This window comes from Lampetra planeri, chromosome 48 (genome assembly GCF_965212315.1).
Source record: "Lampetra planeri chromosome 48, kcLamPlan1.2.h2, whole genome shotgun sequence".
Lineage (NCBI taxonomy): Eukaryota > Metazoa > Chordata > Hyperoartia > Petromyzontiformes > Petromyzontidae > Lampetra > Lampetra planeri.
The window spans coordinates 2,948,977-2,966,297 of NC_136154.1; the positions used below are offsets into that span (position 1 = coordinate 2,948,977).

General features: G+C 52.7%; 1 protein-coding gene across 1 annotated transcript in view; it reads left to right on the forward strand.

Annotated features, from left to right (window-relative positions):
- Positions 1–1,148: 1,148 nt before the first annotated feature.
- LOC144733854 (glutamate--cysteine ligase catalytic subunit-like) overlaps positions 1,149–17,321 on the forward strand; it is a 34,404-nt gene continuing 18,231 nt past the window's right edge. The window contains exons 1-2 of the mRNA XM_078615860.1: positions 1,149–1,370; positions 16,644–16,756. Of these exons, the coding sequence (XP_078471986.1) occupies positions 1,224–1,370; positions 16,644–16,756 (260 nt within the window). The 5' untranslated portion in view covers positions 1,149–1,223. The remainder of the gene's footprint in view (positions 1,371–16,643; positions 16,757–17,321) is intronic.

The window sequence follows — 17,321 nt, forward strand, 5'->3', positions numbered from 1 at the left end:
TGACTCCCTGAGGCACCTAACCTGGCTAATGCTGGCAATAAAAGCGAGAGAGAGACACACAGGGAGGGGGTTCAGAGGAGGAGGAGGCAGCGGCGGTGGTGACGGCTCTGGATATTGGCCAGGTGAGAGACGGGCGAGGCGGCACGGGTAAGACACGATCACCGCGGGTGCATGGTACCACAGGGTGACCCCTCTAGTGACAGTGCAAGGGACCTCTCTGGCTCTCGCACAACGTGCAAACAACGCACGCGAACGCTCTGCACATCAACACTTGCGCAAAATACATACACACACACACACAGACGTATACGCATAAACACATTAACACGCACACACGTGCACACGAACACATCAACACGATCACATATCACACCAACGCACACACATGAACACACACACACACAGACGTGTATGCTAACACGCACAATAGCGGGCGACGCGTGAACACTGTGGCGAACTTGTGGTTCAAACGTTTAGTTTTGCCCACTTGGCAATCAGCTTATTATCTCGTTAGGATCTACGTCTTCGAGTTCATTAACGCTTTTTTTATCTTCCAATACGAGTGTGTGAGAAGTAGCTTTTAATGCCGCTCTGATTAACCTCAGTGCCTCTTGTTCTAATGTGTTCACGCGCATGTTTTGATACTTGTTTTATATGTTACTCAAGCGTGGCTGTTCCACACTCACCTCGTTACCTCAAATCACTCTCTGCTCTCACCTTGTCAGCTCATCATACTTACTTACGTCACCTCACCACACTACCTTACCCTCACCCTCACCTCGTCACACTCTCTCACGTCGTCTCAATTCCGCAAGTCATCTTTAACCTCAACAATGTCTCTCTGAACCTCATCGCCTCCCCTCACCTGCACTCTCACCCGCTCATCACTCACCTCATCTCGCCATCGCCCCCCTCACTCCCTCCACCAAACCTCGTCGCTCACCTCATCGTCTCTCCCTAGCCCCAGTCATCTCCCTGATTTTGTTACTCCCCTCATCTCCCCTCCACCTCATCAACTCGTCGCTCACCTCGTCATTCACCTCGTCTCTCTGTAGCCCCGTCATCATTCTCATCTCGTCGCCCCGTAACTCCCCTCACTCCCTCCACCTCGTCTCCCCCTAGACCCCGTCACCTCCCTCATTTCCTCCCTTCGTCACCCGCTCCCCCTCACTCCCTCCACCTCGTCCCCACCCCAACCTCGTCGCTTCACCTCGTCACCGAGGATGGCGCCGCAAATGAGAGGGACGACGCTGCGCTGGAGCGACACGAAGCTGTGCGCGGGGTTCGTGCGCGCACGTGGCCTCCAGCAGCTCGTGCGGGGCCTCACGCAGTGGGGCCACGGGGACCACCCGCTCCTCTGGGGGGATGAGGTAAGATCGACGAGGTGATGAGTGAGGCGAGGAGGTGATGAGTGAGGCGACGAGGTGATGAGTGAGGCGACGAGGTGAGAGAGACCAGTTGATGAGTGAGGCAATGAGGTGATGAGTGAGGCGATGAGGTGATGAGTGAGGCGACAAGGTGATGAGTGTGGCGACGAGGTGATGAGTGAGGTGACGAGGTGATGAGTGAGGCGACGAGGTGATGAATGAGGCGTCGAGGTGATGAGTGAGGCGACGAGATGAGGAGTGAGGCGACGAGTTGAGAGACCAGGTGATGAGTGAGGCGACAAGATGATGAGTGAGGCGATGAGGTGATGAGTGAGGCGACAAGGTGATGAATGAGGCGTCGAGGTGATGAGTGAGGCGACAAGGTGATGAGTGTGGCGACGAGTTGAGAGACCAGGTGATGAGTGAGGCGACAAGATGATGAGTGAGGCGACGAGATGAGGAGTGAGGCGACGAGGTGATGAGTGAGCGGAGGAGGTGATAAGTAAGGCGACGAGGTGAGAGAGACAACGCGAGAACGACGATGTGAAGAGTGAGGGAACGAGGTGATGAGTGAGGGGACAAGGTGAGAGAGACCAGGTGATGAGTGAGGGGACGAGGTGAGAGAGACAATGCGAGAACGACGAGGTGAAGAGTCAGTGGACGAGGTGAGATAGACGAAGTGACGAGAAAGTGAGTGAGCGCGGTAATGAGGTGACTGAGAAAAAAGTTAGAGGACGCGGTGATGAGATTATTTAGGGGACGAGATAAATGAGACGAGGTGATAAGACGAGGTTATAAGACAAGGTGAGAGGATGAGGTCAGTGTGAAGTGACGAAATGTGTATCTGAGGTGAGGTGGTGCGTTCCCTTTTGCCTCTATACCCATTCAGAAGCAGCAATTACAAGTACACGCCTGTGCCTCGAGCCCATTGCAGTGTGACTGTGTGCGTGACAGTCATTCTATGGCGGTTGCTCGCTCACAAAAACTTGCTCCTGCAGTATGTGAAGCCTGTACGGGGCATCTTTGTCTTTGGCGGTAGTTCGATCACGGAAACCAGTGACAATTGTCTGAACCGGTACCTGGGATTCCCCTAGGACGACTCGGCCTCAAATTAGTACCTGGCGCGATGTGTTAACATTGCCACGGGAAAGACAAATGCGGCCGGGTGTGGTGCTGGCCACCGACCCCCTCGTATGCCGTGACAGCCTTCGTAGGTGCTCGGCCAACCAAGGCTGGATTTTGGACCGGGCCAGTGGAGCCAGTGCCACGGGGCCTCGGACTGCCAGGGGGCTTCCAAGCCTCAGGCCATGCGCGGTGCGTGGCCCAAGACTTCCGAAGGAATTTGAACGTCAGGACCCTCAGTGCGCACAGCGCAAGCTGATCGCTAGGCCCCTGGGTGCTTATAGAGTAAGCTAACCACTAGGGCCCCCCAGACCCCTCAGCGCTTACAATGTGAGGGCCCCCAGACCCCTTGGTGTTTAAAATGTAAGCTGACCACTAGGGCACCTGGGCCCCCTCAGCGCTTACAGTGTGAGGGCCCCCAGGCCTCTCCGTGCCTAAAACAGGAGGTCACCAATAGGGCCCCGGGGCCCCACAGCAATACTAATGTTTGGCCCCTCGGTTCTTAAAGCGTGTGCTGACCACTAAGCCCCTCGGGCCCCTTGGTGCTGACAGTGTGAGTTGACCACTAGGGCTCCCAGGCCCCTCGGTGCATATGTAATGTAGTAACTCCACGGGAGACGACTTCACGGGTAACACACTCTTTATTTTATCAAACTTGGTTACAGGTGACTAACACCTACTTTGTATCTCGGGTGACAAACACCCACTTCGCTACTTGGCGACTAACGCCCACTGAGTTACTCGGATGACCAACATCCACTTAGTACTCGGGTGACAAACACCCACTTAGCTACTTGGCGACTAACGCCCACTGAGTTACTCGGATGACCAACATCCACTTAGTACTCGGGTGACAAACACCCACTTAGCTACTTGGCGACTAACGCCCACTGAGCTACTCGGATGACCAACATCCTCTTAGCTACTTGGCGACTAACGCCACTGAGCTACTCGGATGACCAACATCCACTTAGTACTCGGGTGACAAACACCCACTTAGCTACTTGGCGACTAACGCCCACTGAACTACTCGGATGACCAACATCCACTTAGCTACTCGGCGACTAACGCCACTGAGCTACTCGGATGACCAACATCCACTTAGCTACTCGGCGACTAACGCCACTGAGCTACTCGGCTTCACTAGGTCTTCAGCTCCGTCTTCGGGTCTTCAACTGGGTAACTCTCCCCGAGTGCTCTCGCGCATCCCCCTTTATACCCCACCTGCGGACGTCGCTGCGAGCACCCACTTATTCGACCAATCGCCGGGTGCTGGCTACGATCCTCTTTTCCCACATCTCATCGTGCCTCACCACTCACTCCGCGCCGCCTCGTCATCTGTCACTCCCGGCGCGCGCGTCCACACCACGCCCACAACGCGTGCCCAACCCCGCACCCCGCGCCGCCCCGTGATCCATCACTGTCACAGTCGGCGCACGTCAATACCACCACTACATCAACCCCTACCACATAGCTCGCAGCCGCCCCGGCTGCTACAAAAATTACAAACCCTCCCTGTGTGCCCCGTAACACAACACAACAACAAGAACAACAACTAAGCTAACAACACAACACGACGCGAACACCACCATCCGCAACCCTCAACCAATGCCACCGCGACAACAGAACAATATATACAAACCGGCGAGTGACAATAGCAATGTGTATACAAAAAAAATAAATGGAAATTTTTTTTTTTTCTTTCGACTCGTGCAGTGTCCCCTTTTCTTCCGAGCGTCCCTACAACGGGACATTATCCCGGCAGAGGGGAACACCGGGCGAGCTCGGTGTAGAGCACAAAAAAAACCCGTCCTCATGAAAATTGTTGAGACCTAGCCCGAGTCCGCCTTGCCGGTCCGTCGTACGGCACCAGACGCGGTTGAACGTCCGGTGGTGCCGGCGGTTCAGGAAGACATCGGCCAGGCATCGAGGACTCGTGCGTGCCCCGGGGTTCAGGCTCTCGATGGTCAGCAGCCGTCAAGCCCGAGGCACCTGGGGGTGGGTCAGGTGGACACACGTGAGGATCAGCCTGCGACACCTCCCTCCCCGAGTCGACGGTCACATCACACGCCCGGTCGTCACGGCACAGAACGGGGTCACACGGTGCCGCATAGGGCTTCAGTCGGGAGGGGTGCACATACCAACGGCGTTTCCCCCATTTAATCTGTATACTCTGGGGCCGTGCAACCCGCACAATTTCCACCGGTCCCCTCCAAGGTCTCAACAACTTGGGGGACGTAGCCAACGGTGCATGTGGACAATGCAGCCAGGCCTTATCGCCTGGTTTCCAATCATGCGTATGCACCCTCCGCTCATGCAATTTCTCGTTTGCAATTTGCCGCGACCGCGAATTCAACCTTGCCCCCTCCCGCGCTTCAGTCAATTTGGCGATATTAAATTTGATGTGGTCTGCCAATTTAGATTTTGCACGTGGCTGGGAAATCCCCAGTTGGACGTCCATGGCCGGATCGGCCTCCCGCCCATACATAAGAAAAAATGGGGAAAACCCTGTCGCCGCATGAGGGGCCATTCGATAGGCCGCGAGTACCCCCGGCACCTGTAAGTCCCAATCAACCTGATCGTCGCAGACCTGTTGGCACAACATAGACGTAATCGTTCTGTTCAGACGCTCAACCATCCCGTCAGTCTGCGGGTGATAGGGGGAAGTACGCACTTTCTTTGTACCCAACAGGTCGCACACCTCGCGCAACAAAACGCTCGAAAAATTCTTCCCTTGATCCGTCAGCAAGCGTTCGGGGGCGCCCTTGTCCAACACATAACCCTGGACAAAGGCGTCCGCCACCGCCGCAGCCGACTGGTTGGCGAGCGGCCATGCCATAGGCCATCGGGTGAAGTATTCCACGCCAACCAGCAGGAACCTATTTCCCCTTGGTGTAACCGGAAAGGGCCCCAAGATGTCCAACGCTACCAATTCGTTTATACGCGAAACCTGAATGGATTGCAGCGGTGGATTAGCCGCCAATGGTGGCGGTTTCCTTTTGGCGCACTCTACGCATCCCTTAAGAATATTCGCCACGTCGTTACCCATCCCCGGCCAATAATAGTCCCGCTGGATTAGGGCGAGCGTTTTGTGAAAACCCAGATGCATGAGCCGTTCATGAGCTGCCAGAACAATCCTACCCCGCATAGCAACAGGCACCACGAGCACGTGACGCCGGGACATGTTGTCCCACCTCATCAACAGGCCCTGTCTGCACACCCAGGAACCGACCCGCGCCTCCCCTTGTTCGGGAGCGCCAACTTTCCGACGCAGCGTAAGTAGGGAGCTGTCGGACATCTGGAGGCGGCCCCACTCAATGAGGGGCAACGACAACAGCGAATCCCTCCCCGTGGGGGCGTCCTCTCCCGGGGTGTCAGTGGCGGCGAGCGCAACTCCCGGGGCGCCGGCGACCGGGGGTTTGCACCGCGCTGATCCCAACAAACATGTGCAGTCCGTGCACGGCGGCAACCGCGACAAGGCGTCCGCGTTTGAGTGCCGCAACCCTTTTCGGTAAATCGTCGTGAATTGGTAGTCTTGAAGGACCTCCAACCATCGGGACAATTGGCCCGATGGCTGCGCCACGCGCATAGCGTATTGTAGAGCCGCATGGTCCGTCCGGACCGTAAAATGACGGCCGTAAAGATACGGCCTGAATTGCTGTGTAAAAAACACAATGGCTAACAATTCACGACGAGTTACGCAATAGCGTTGTTCTGCGGGGGAAAGAACCCTACTACCGTAGGCGACCACCCGTTCAACCCCCCCGACCAACTGTGAGAGCACCCCCCCGATACCCGTATTGCTGGCGTCCGTGTCAAGCAAAAACGGTTGTGTGAAATCGGGGTAACACAAGGGGGGAGCCTGCACCAAAGCGTCATGGAGGGAGCAGAACGCATCCTCCTCCTCTGCCCCCCAGTGAAACCTCACACCCTTAGCCGTCAAAGCGTGCAGGGGCTTGGCTATGGTGGCAAATTGCTTGACAAAACGACGGTAATAGGAGGCAAAACCAATGAAACTACGAACCTCCGTGACCGAGGTTGGCGTTGGCCATGAGCTGACGCAATGCGTCTTAGCAGGGTCCGTCGAGATCCCTGAACGACTCACGATATGGCCCAAATACCTGACAGATTCCCGAAGCAGAAAACATTTAGCCGGTTTAAATTTTAGCTTAGCGGAACGCATCCTGAGGAACACCGCTCTCAGTCGCTGGAGGTGCTCCTCGAAAGTCCGACTAAAGACGATAATATCGTCAAGATAAATCAAACAGGTATCCCATTGGAGGCCTGACAAAACCAATTCCATGAGTCTCTGGAACGTGGCGGGGGCGGAATGTAAGCCCATGGGCAAACGGTTGAATTCAAAAAGGCCCCCAGGTGTGCGGAAAGCAGTTTTAGGTTTAGACTCGTTATCGAGTGGCAATTGCCAAAATCCAGAAAGCAGATCGAGTGTGGAAAAAAACTGCGCTCCCGCCAAGGCATCCAGCGATTCATCCATCCTGGGGAGCGGATACGCATCCGCCATCGAGATTTTGTTTAAGCGGCGGAAATCGACACAAAACCGCAAGGACCCGTCCTGTTTCTTTACTAGGACAATAGGAGCACCCCACGGACTAGAAGAGGGCGAAATGATATCGGCCGCCAACATATCATTAACCGCCGATTGCACATGTTCCTTCTCGGCCGGGCTGAGCCGGAAAGGATTCTGACGAATAGGGGCCGCGTCCCCTGTAGCTATGTGGTGGCGCAACAGGTCAGTGCAGCCGATATCGTACTTATGTTTGCTGAACACGTCAGCAAACTCGATGAGCAAACCCCTCAATGCTCCCAATTGCACCCCGGACAAGTTAGCAGAACCCGCACACAGCGAGTCCAACCACTCAGTCCCCTCATCACTTTGAGGATGCGACTCGACAGTAAAATCTGCTTGAGCCACGAGCCGTTCCTCAACGGGCAGCGGCGCGGCGTGAGCCAGCACCGTTCCCTGCGCAATTACGGCCGGCCGCGACCCCGTATTCAGGACCATTACGAACGGCTCACTGTCCCCTCTCACCATGGTTTGAGCAACCGCTAAGTCGAGGCCCTTACTGGCTCTGTTTGACGGCCCCAACAGCACCCCCTGTGCCTCCGCACCCACCTCGAGTGGCTTCCTGAACCGAAGGGGTACTAACATTTGCGATCCCGGGGGTACCCGTACAGTGTGAGTCGCCAGCGCCTGCACCGTCGCACAAACCGTGCGCACTTTGATAGGGCTCGACAAGAAGGCAACCCGCCGACCTGACGGAAGCTCTATGCAGGCCTGATCAATAAGAATTTTGATGGGCATTTTTGACAAAAAGTCCGTACCTAGCAAACAGGGAACGGCCAGCGATGATGATACAAAAATAGGGCCCGCTAATTTAATGTCCCCAATGCAAATAGTCGCCCGAATCTGGCCGATGATCCCCAGGGATCCCCCATTCGCCGCATAAAATGGCACGTCTACCGGCAGAAGGGGTCTACTTTGGACGGGAAGGATGTTATAAATAAGGTCCGAGATGATGGTGGCCGACGCACCCGTGTCAACAAGCACCCGGACCTCAACCCCGTCAATGAACCCCGTTACCACGGACGACCCGGCTGACGCAGCCACGATCCTGTGGGCCAATTCGGACCACTCGACTGCTTGCGGGCCGCGTACGGACCCCCCCCGCCGAATTAAACCCCCGGCACCCAGCCGCGAACCCCCCACCGCGAAGCGGCGACCCGAATGTGCCGTGTTTGTGGACCGAACGTGTGAGGTGCCGCGACTTGCCGGGTTTTGTTGGGATGACTTGTGGCCCTGGTCGTCGTCCCGACGTGGTCCTGCGGTGCGCGGACGCGGGGCCCGGCACCCGGCTGCGACGTGACCCCGAAGGCCGCAGTTGTAGCAGACGACGGACGTCGTAGGTTTCGGTTGCTCCAGCTTGCGGGGCGAACGTGTGGGCGAACGACCTCCCGTTCTCCACTCCCCCGGACACGGTGCAGCGAAGGCCCGCTCCTGCACCGCAGCTGGCTGAGGTTCGGCGATCGTGGCGGCCAGTGCCGCATTCCCCGGCCATTTGCAGACGACCCCCGGCTTGCGTTTGAGGACCTCGTACGCGTGAATGCTCGTGGCGATCGCCAGGGAGCAGATCTCCATCTCGTCTGCCACGTTGATGGGGACCCCCAACTCGTGGGCCAACACCAGCAGCTGCTCCGTCACCATGGCGTCCTTCCCCTCCTTATCCATGCGGGGAAAAGCCGCGTCCGCCAAGGCGAGCAGTGCCGTGCGGTAGGCTAGCGTCGTTTCCCCAGCCACCTTCCGCCGATCGTAGAACTGGTGGCGGCACGTGGAGGGCGGCCCGAACACCTTCGCCATCAGGTGTAGTGCGGCCTGGAGCGTAGAGCGGGACGACCTTGCAGCAGATGTGAAGGCTGCAAGCGCGTCGTCGTCAAGCATCGCTGGCAACGCACGCAGGGCAGTGGTATCGGACCACCCCGACATCTCCTGATGAGCGAGGAACCTTCGTTGGAAGGCTCCCCAGTCGCCCCCATCCGCCTTGAACGCCGACAGCGCGGGCAATCTTTGCTGGAGGACCCGATCGTCGTCGACGTCGGAGAGATTTTCCCGCGCTCCGCTGGAGTTGTGTAAAATGTCGGCTCGGTTGTCAGGCGCAAAATGGAGGGCTCCGGCGCGCGCCGATGACGTGGGCTGCGCTGCGCGGAGGTGTCCGGCCACGTGGCGTCCGTCTTTCCCGCCAATCGGTGGCGGCCCCCCAAAAACGGCGGCAACTTCCAGGCTTTTGGCGCGAAGCGCCCTTTGGCGGGAATCCTCCACCGTCGCTTCCTCCACGACCCCCGCAGCCGTTTTTCCGCTCGCCGGAACGGAGATGTCGGCCAAGACAGCGGCGGCGGCGAGTAGCAACTCCGCCAAGCGGGCGTGCGCGTCCTGGAGGCCGGTGTCGGAGGCAAGCGGAGCGTCGGCCATCACCGCGAAGTGCTGCATCGGCGGCAACTCCTCGTCCTCTACTCCCGAGGTCGGTGTCCCCGGTACGCCGTCGTCATCCCGACCTCGCTCGTGGGTACGGGTAGTCTTCCTTGTGTCCATACTTCTTGAAGACAGGTTTACTTCTGACGCCAGTTGTAATGTAGTAACTCCACGGGAGACGACTTCACGGGTAACACACTCTTTATTTTATCAAACTTGGTTACAGGTGACTAACACCTACTTTGTATCTCGGGTGACAAACACCCACTTCGCTACTTGGCGACTAACGCCCACTGAGTTACTCGGATGACCAACATCCACTTAGTACTCGGGTGACAAACACCCACTTAGCTACTTGGCGACTAACGCCCACTGAGTTACTCGGATGACCAACATCCACTTAGTACTCGGGTGACAAACACCCACTTAGCTACTTGGCGACTAACGCCCACTGAGCTACTCGGATGACCAACATCCTCTTAGCTACTTGGCGACTAACGCCACTGAGCTACTCGGATGACCAACATCCACTTAGTACTCGGGTGACAAACACCCACTTAGCTACTTGGCGACTAACGCCCACTGAACTACTCGGATGACCAACATCCACTTAGCTACTCGGCGACTAACGCCACTGAGCTACTCGGATGACCAACATCCACTTAGCTACTCGGCGACTAACGCCACTGAGCTACTCGGCTTCACTAGGTCTTCAGCTCCGTCTTCGGGTCTTCAACTGGGTAACTCTCCCCGAGTGCTCTCGCGCGTCCCCCTTTATACCCCACCTGCGGACGTCGCTGCGAGCACCCACTTATTCGACCAATCGCCGGGTGCTGGCTACGATCCTCTTTTCCCACATCTCATCGTGCCTCACCACTCACTCCGCGCCGCCTCGTCATCTGTCACTCCCGGCGCGCGCGTCCACACCACGCCCACAACGCGTGCCCAACCCCGCACCCCGCGCCGCCCCGTGATCCATCACTGTCACAGTCGGCGCACGTCAATACCACCACACACATACATCAAGCGAAACACCTGGGCCCCTTGGTACATACAGTGCATGTTCTTGGTTCTTTCGGTAAAGTCACGTAAAAGGGAAGTAATAAAATAATTAAAATATAATAAAATAATTCTCACGACGTTTCGGCCACAACGCAAGCAGCCGTCCTCAGGTGAAGACCAGGTCTGTCGGGGAGACAGCGTCTGAATGAAACACCACCACGCTTGGAGCGTCTATTTAAGCTGGGTTGGAAGGGGGGAAGTGCGCCTTGACAAAATAATTTGCATATCATGAGGAATTTAGCATATTTATGGGAAATGCAGGAATGTGATTAGTACTACTTGTGAAATGCTTAGGAGGTGGGCGGGGGGTTTTCAAAGTCATATTATGCCCGTGCATTTTGCAGGATTAGCAGCATCAAAGGGAGGGGATAGGGGTAGTATTAATAAATGGAAGGAATGTTAATAGTATGTAGCTGCAGTAACTAAACAACCACGTAAAAAACTAAAGTATAAACTACATAGTATCATCAGTATACTAAATATGCTCTCAATAAGCTGAGCTACTAACAGTAAGTAATACATTACAATTCTATGTCGCAAAAAATATAATATGCTTCCAGCTAAACTTTTTTCCCTTACATCACACGGGTCTATCCCGTACTATATGCTGCCATAGAAAAACCCAACATTAAATTACATACTGTATTACTATACACCTTAGAATAATACATAGTGTAATATTACACTATGTATTATTCTGTCCACCCTACTGTATATCACACTGCTGTATATTCACTATACAATTACGATACTATATATTGCCTTATACATTGTATTAAACATTACAATTTTATACTATTTATTATTATACAATCTGCTATACACTATACCATTGACCGTCGAGTGAAAGATACTAAGAGGAAGCAACGAAATATGTCAATGGAAGAGTGGTAGTAGGAGACTTGCAGCGGAGCAAAGAATCCATTCCCTGCGGTCTCCTATTACCACTCTTCCATTGACATATTTCGTTTGCTTTCTCTTAGTATCTTTCAATCGACGCAGCGGGGCCACGGGGACCACCCGCTCCTCTGGGGTGATGAGGTAAGATCGACGAGGTGATGAGTGAGGCGAGGAGGTGATGAGTGAGGCGACGAGGTGAGAGAGACCAGGTGATGAGTGAGGCAATGAGGTGATGAGTGTGGCGACGAGGTGATGAGTGAGGCGACGAGGTGATGAGTGTGGCGACGAGGTGATGAGTGAGGCGACGAGGTGATGAGTGAGGCGAGGAGGTGATGAACGAGGCGTCGAGGTGATGAGTGTGGCGACGAGGTGATGAGTGAGGCGACGAGGTGATGAGTGACGCGACGAGGTGATGAGTGAGGCGACGAGATGAGGAGTGAGGCGACGAGGTGATGAGTGAGCGGAGGAGGTGATAAGTAAGGCGACGAGGTGAGAGAGACAACGCGAGAACGACGATGTGAAGAGTGAGGGAACGAGGTGATGAGTGAGGGGACAAGGTGAGAGAGACCAGGTGATGAGTGAGGGGACGAGGTGAGAGAGACAATGCGAGAACGACGAGGTGAAGAGTCAGTGGACGAGGTGAGATAGACGAAGTGACGAGAAAGTGAGTGAGCGCGGTAATGAGGTGACTGAGAAAAAAGTTAGAGGACGCGGTGATGAGATTATTTAGGGGACGAGATAAATGAGACGAGGTGATAAGACGAGGTTATAAGACAAGGTGAGAGGATGAGGTCAGTGTGAAGTGACGAAATGTGTATCTGAGGTGAGGTGGTGCGTTCCCTTTTGCCTCTATACCCATTCAGAAGCAGCAATTACAAGTGAAGTATTGGAAAATGACGGCAGGAAACTCCTTGACGGGAACACACTTCTTTTATTAAATCTTGACTTGTAACGATACAACGCGTGGCCTCTCTTCTTCACAATGCGGTCACCATACAACGGTACAACTCGTGACCTCTTCTCTCTGCCCTACGCTTCTCTTGACTCTCTTAGATTCTGTGCTGCTGGCTCTCTGTGCCTCGTGTAGACTCCGCGCCTCGGCTACACTCTTCTCTCGTCTCGTGTAGACTCTGCGCCTCTGCTACACTCTCCACTCGCCTCGTGTAGACTTTGCATCTCTCTCTGGCTACACCGTATGCATACTCGGCTCGTGTAGACCTTTCTCTCTCTCTGGCTACACCGTATGCATACTCGGCTCGTGTAGACCTTTCTCTCTCTCTGGCTACACACTATACATTACTCAGCTCGTGTAGACCGTTCTCTCTCTCTGGCTACACACTATACATTACTCAGCTCGTGTAGACCGTTCTCTCTCTCTGGCTACACACTATACATTACTCAGCTCGTGTAGACCGTTCTCTCTCTCTGGCTACACACTATACATTACTCAGCTCGTGTAGACCGTTCTCTCTCTCTGGCTACACACTTATACCTTACTCTCCTCTACTCTCCATTACTCTCCTCTCCTCTCCATTACTCTCCTCTCCGGGCTCTATCTCTGCACCTTCGTCTTCATTCTTAGATGGTTCCACTTCTGCCCCCCTACTCCTCTCCGCATCACCTTATATATCTCTTCTTCCCAGGAGACGGAGCGGATGCGGACCTCAACGTCGGCACCGCTCCTCAGTTACCCAATCACCACGCGCTATCTCTACGATCCGTTTCCGCCCAGCGCGTGTTTCCACTCCCCGACCAATCACACCGCGCTGCCACCCGATCACTCCCTCTCAGCGCGTCACCGGCACACAGCCAATCAGCAGCACTACCCCCACCCGCGCACTGACGCCTGCTCCTCCCCGTCAGCGCGCGTCACCACACACACACCCGTACATACGCGCTGGCACACGACGTATACACCCAGCGCGTATCACCACTACACAAGTACACGCCTGTGCCTCAAGCCCATTGCAGTGTGACTGTGTGCGTGACAGTCATTCTATGGCGGTTGCTCGCTCACAAAAACTTGCTCCTGCAGTATGTGAAGCCTGTACGGGGCATCTTTGTCTTTGGCGGTAGTTCGATCACGGAAACCAGTGACAATTGTCTGAACCGGTACCTGGGATTCCCCTAGGACGACTCGGCCTCAAATTAGTACCTGGCGCGATGTGTTAACATTGCCACGGGAAAGACAAATGCGGCCGGGTGTGGTGCTGGCCACCGACCCCCTCGTATGCCGTGACAGCCTTCGTAGGTGCTCGGCCAACCAAGGCTGGATTTTGGACCGGGCCAGTGGAGCCAGTGCCACGGGGCCTCGGACTGCCAGGGGGCCTCCAAGCCTCAGGCCATGCGCGGTGCGTGGCCCAAGACTTCCGAAGGAATTTGAACGTCAGGACCCTCAGTGCGCACAGCGCAAGCTGATCGCTAGGCCCCTGGGTGCTTATAGAGTAAGCTAACCACTAGGGCCCCCCAGACCCCTCAGCGCTTACAATGTGAGGGCCCCCAGACCCCTTGGTGTTTAAAATGTAAGCTGACCACTAGGGCACCTGGGCCCCCTCAGCGCTTACAGTGTGAGGGCCCCCAGGCCTCTCCGTGCCTAAAACAGGAGGTCACCAATAGGGCCCCGGGGCCCCACAGCAATACTAATGTTTGGCCCCTCGGTTTTTAAAGCCCCTTGGTGCTGACAGTGTGAGTTGACGACTAGGGCTCCCAGGCCCCTCGGTGCATACATCAAGCGAAACACCTGGGCCCCTTGGTACATACAGTGCATGTTCTTGGTTCTTTCGGTCAAGTCACGTAAAAGGGAAGTAATAAAATAATTAAAATAAAATATAATAAAATAATTCTCACGACGTTTCGGCCACAACGCAAGCAGCCGTCCTCAGGTGAAGACCAGGTCTGTCGGGGAGACAGCGTCTGAATGAAACACCACCACGCTTGGAGCGTCTATTTAAGCTGGGTTGGAAGGGGGGAAGTGCGCCTTGACAAAATAATTTGCATATCATGAGGAATTTAGCATATTTATGGGAAATGCAGGAATGTGATTAGTACTACTTGTGAAATGCTTAGGAGGTGGGCGGGGGGTTTTCAAAGTCATATTATGCCCGTGCATTTTGCAGGATTAGCAGCATCAAAGGGAGGGGATAGGGATAGTATTAATAAATGGAAGGAATGTTAATAGTATGTAGCTGCAGTAACTAAACAACCACGTAAAAAACTAAAGTATAAACTACATAGTATCATCAGTATACTAAATATGCTCTCAATAAGCTGAGCTACTAACAGTAAGTAATACATTACAATTCTATGTCGCAAAAAATATAATATGCTTCCAGCTAAACTTTTTTCCCTTACATCACACGGGTCTATCCCATACTATATGCTGCCATAGATAAACCCAACATTAAATTACATACTGTATTACTATACACCTTAGAATAATACATAGTGTAATATTACACTAGAATAATACATAGTGTAATATTACACTATGTATTATTCTGTCCACCCTACTGTATATCACACTGCTGTATATTCACTATACAATTACGATACTATATATTGCCTTATACATTGTATTAAACATTACAATTTTATACTATTTATTATTATACAATCTGCTATACACTATACCATTGACCGTCGAGTGAAAGATTCTAAGAGGAAGCAACGAAATATGTCAATGGAAGAGTGGTAGTCGGAGACTTGCAGCGGAGCAAAGAATCCATTCACTGCGGTCTCCTATTACCACTCTTCCATTGACATATTTCGTTTGCTTCCTCTTAGTATCTTTCACTCGACGGTCAATTGTATAGTGTATAACAGATTGTATAATAATGCTAATAAATAGTATAAAATTGTAATGTTTATTACAATGTATAAGGCAATATATAGTATCGTAATTTTATAGTGAATATAGAGCAGCGTGATATACAGTAGGGTGGACAGAATAATACATAGTGTAATATTCCACTATGTATTATTCTAAGGTATAGGATGGTGTATAGTAATACAGTATGTAATTTAATGTTGGGTTCATCTATGGCAGCATATAGTACGGGATAGACCTGTGTGATGTAAGGGAAAAAAGTTTAGCTGGAAGCATATTATATTTTTTGCGACATAGAATTGTTATGTATTACTTACTGTTAGTAGCTCAGCTTATTGAGAGTATATCTAGTATACTGATGATACTATGTAGTTTATACTTTAGTTTTTTACGTGGTTGTTTAGTTACTGCAGCTATATACTATTAACATTCTTAACATTCCTTCCCTTTATTAATGCTACCCCTATCCCCTCCCTTTGATGCTGCTAATCCTGCATAATGCACGGGCATAATATGACTTTGAAAACCCCCCGCCCACCTCCTACGCATTTCACAAGTAGTACTAATCACATTCCTGCATTTCCCATAAATATGCTAAATTCATCTTGATATGCAAATTATTTTGTCAAGGCGCACTTCCCCCCTTCCAACCCAGCTTAAATAGACGCTCCAAGCGTGGTGGTGTTTCATTCAGACGCTGTCTCCCCGACAGACCTGGTCTTCACCTGAGGACGGCTGCTTGCGTTGTGGCCGAAATGTCGTGAGAATTATTTTATTATGTTTTATTTTTATTATCTTATTACTTCCCTTCTACGTGACCAAGAAGATGAATCCCTGCAGTCACGAAAGCTTTAAATCGAAAAAAATACAGTGCATGCTTAAAACGAGAGGCTCTCGTATCGTACAGTGCTTCTGTACAACTGAGACACTGGTTGGTACGCTACAATATGCTGTGACATGATACAATATTCACCAACAAGTCAGTTCATTCTGAAAACAATACAGTTTGGCGGGCACCATATTATGGCAAGCCATTCGTTATTTGACTTACCATAACTAGCTATCTCTTTATTTTAGCTAGCCGCCCATTTTCCCTAGCTAGCTGCCACACCGGTAGGAAGGTGTGTGGGGGGAGGCCAATTCAACACGAAATAATAAGGATCAACAAAACACAATCAAGTAACAAAGAAACTTGTCGTTTTACTTCTAGCGCCACAGTGTTACTGACGAATGTGTGTGTTGATATTTTCAGTCTGAAAGGGGAATCGGCTTGGCAGTGATAACAATGCCGTGCCGCTGTTACCTCCCTCCACCTCTCTGTCACCCCCTCCTCTCTCCGTCATACCCTCCTCTCTGCATCTGCCCCCGTGTGAGCGCGCAGGTCGAGTACATGCTCGTCTCCTTCGATCACACGGCGCGCAGGGCCCGCGTCCTGTTCAACGCAGAGGAGCTGATCAACGACTTGAGAGCCATGGACGAGGAGGCCAACCCGGGGTGAGACCTCCTCACCCTCCCCTTCCTCCTGCCACATGCTCACAGCAGAGTGGCCGTGCCCCAACGGCTCAAAGCCGTTTTTCAAACCCAACACTTTGCGTAAATTGTGAGAATTCCTACTGCTCCCCCCACTCCCCACCTGGGGGATGAGCAGGAGGAATGCACGCAGGCTTGAGACAAGCAGGACTAATGACACGTAAAGGTGGTGAGGGCGATTGGGGATGGCGAGCCGATCCGAGAGGAATACATTTTCCGATTCCATTTTCGTAAACTTTTGGAATTGATTAGATTTTTGGTACAAAATATCCAGCCTCACCCATGTCTTCCATATAATGGAATGGAAATAACACTGCTATGTTTTTTTTTAAACGATTCATTTATATACATTTCCCTTTTTGTTATTCGTTATCATCTGAGGTATTGAATTGTCACTTGTTTCGACGGTGCATTCAAGGTGCAGTAAAATCGACAATGCCAGATGTGTGGCAACTGATTGGCTCACGAATGATGACATCACATTTACCATCACCTCTCAGACAATTCTGGCTCTCGTCTGATGATGCTG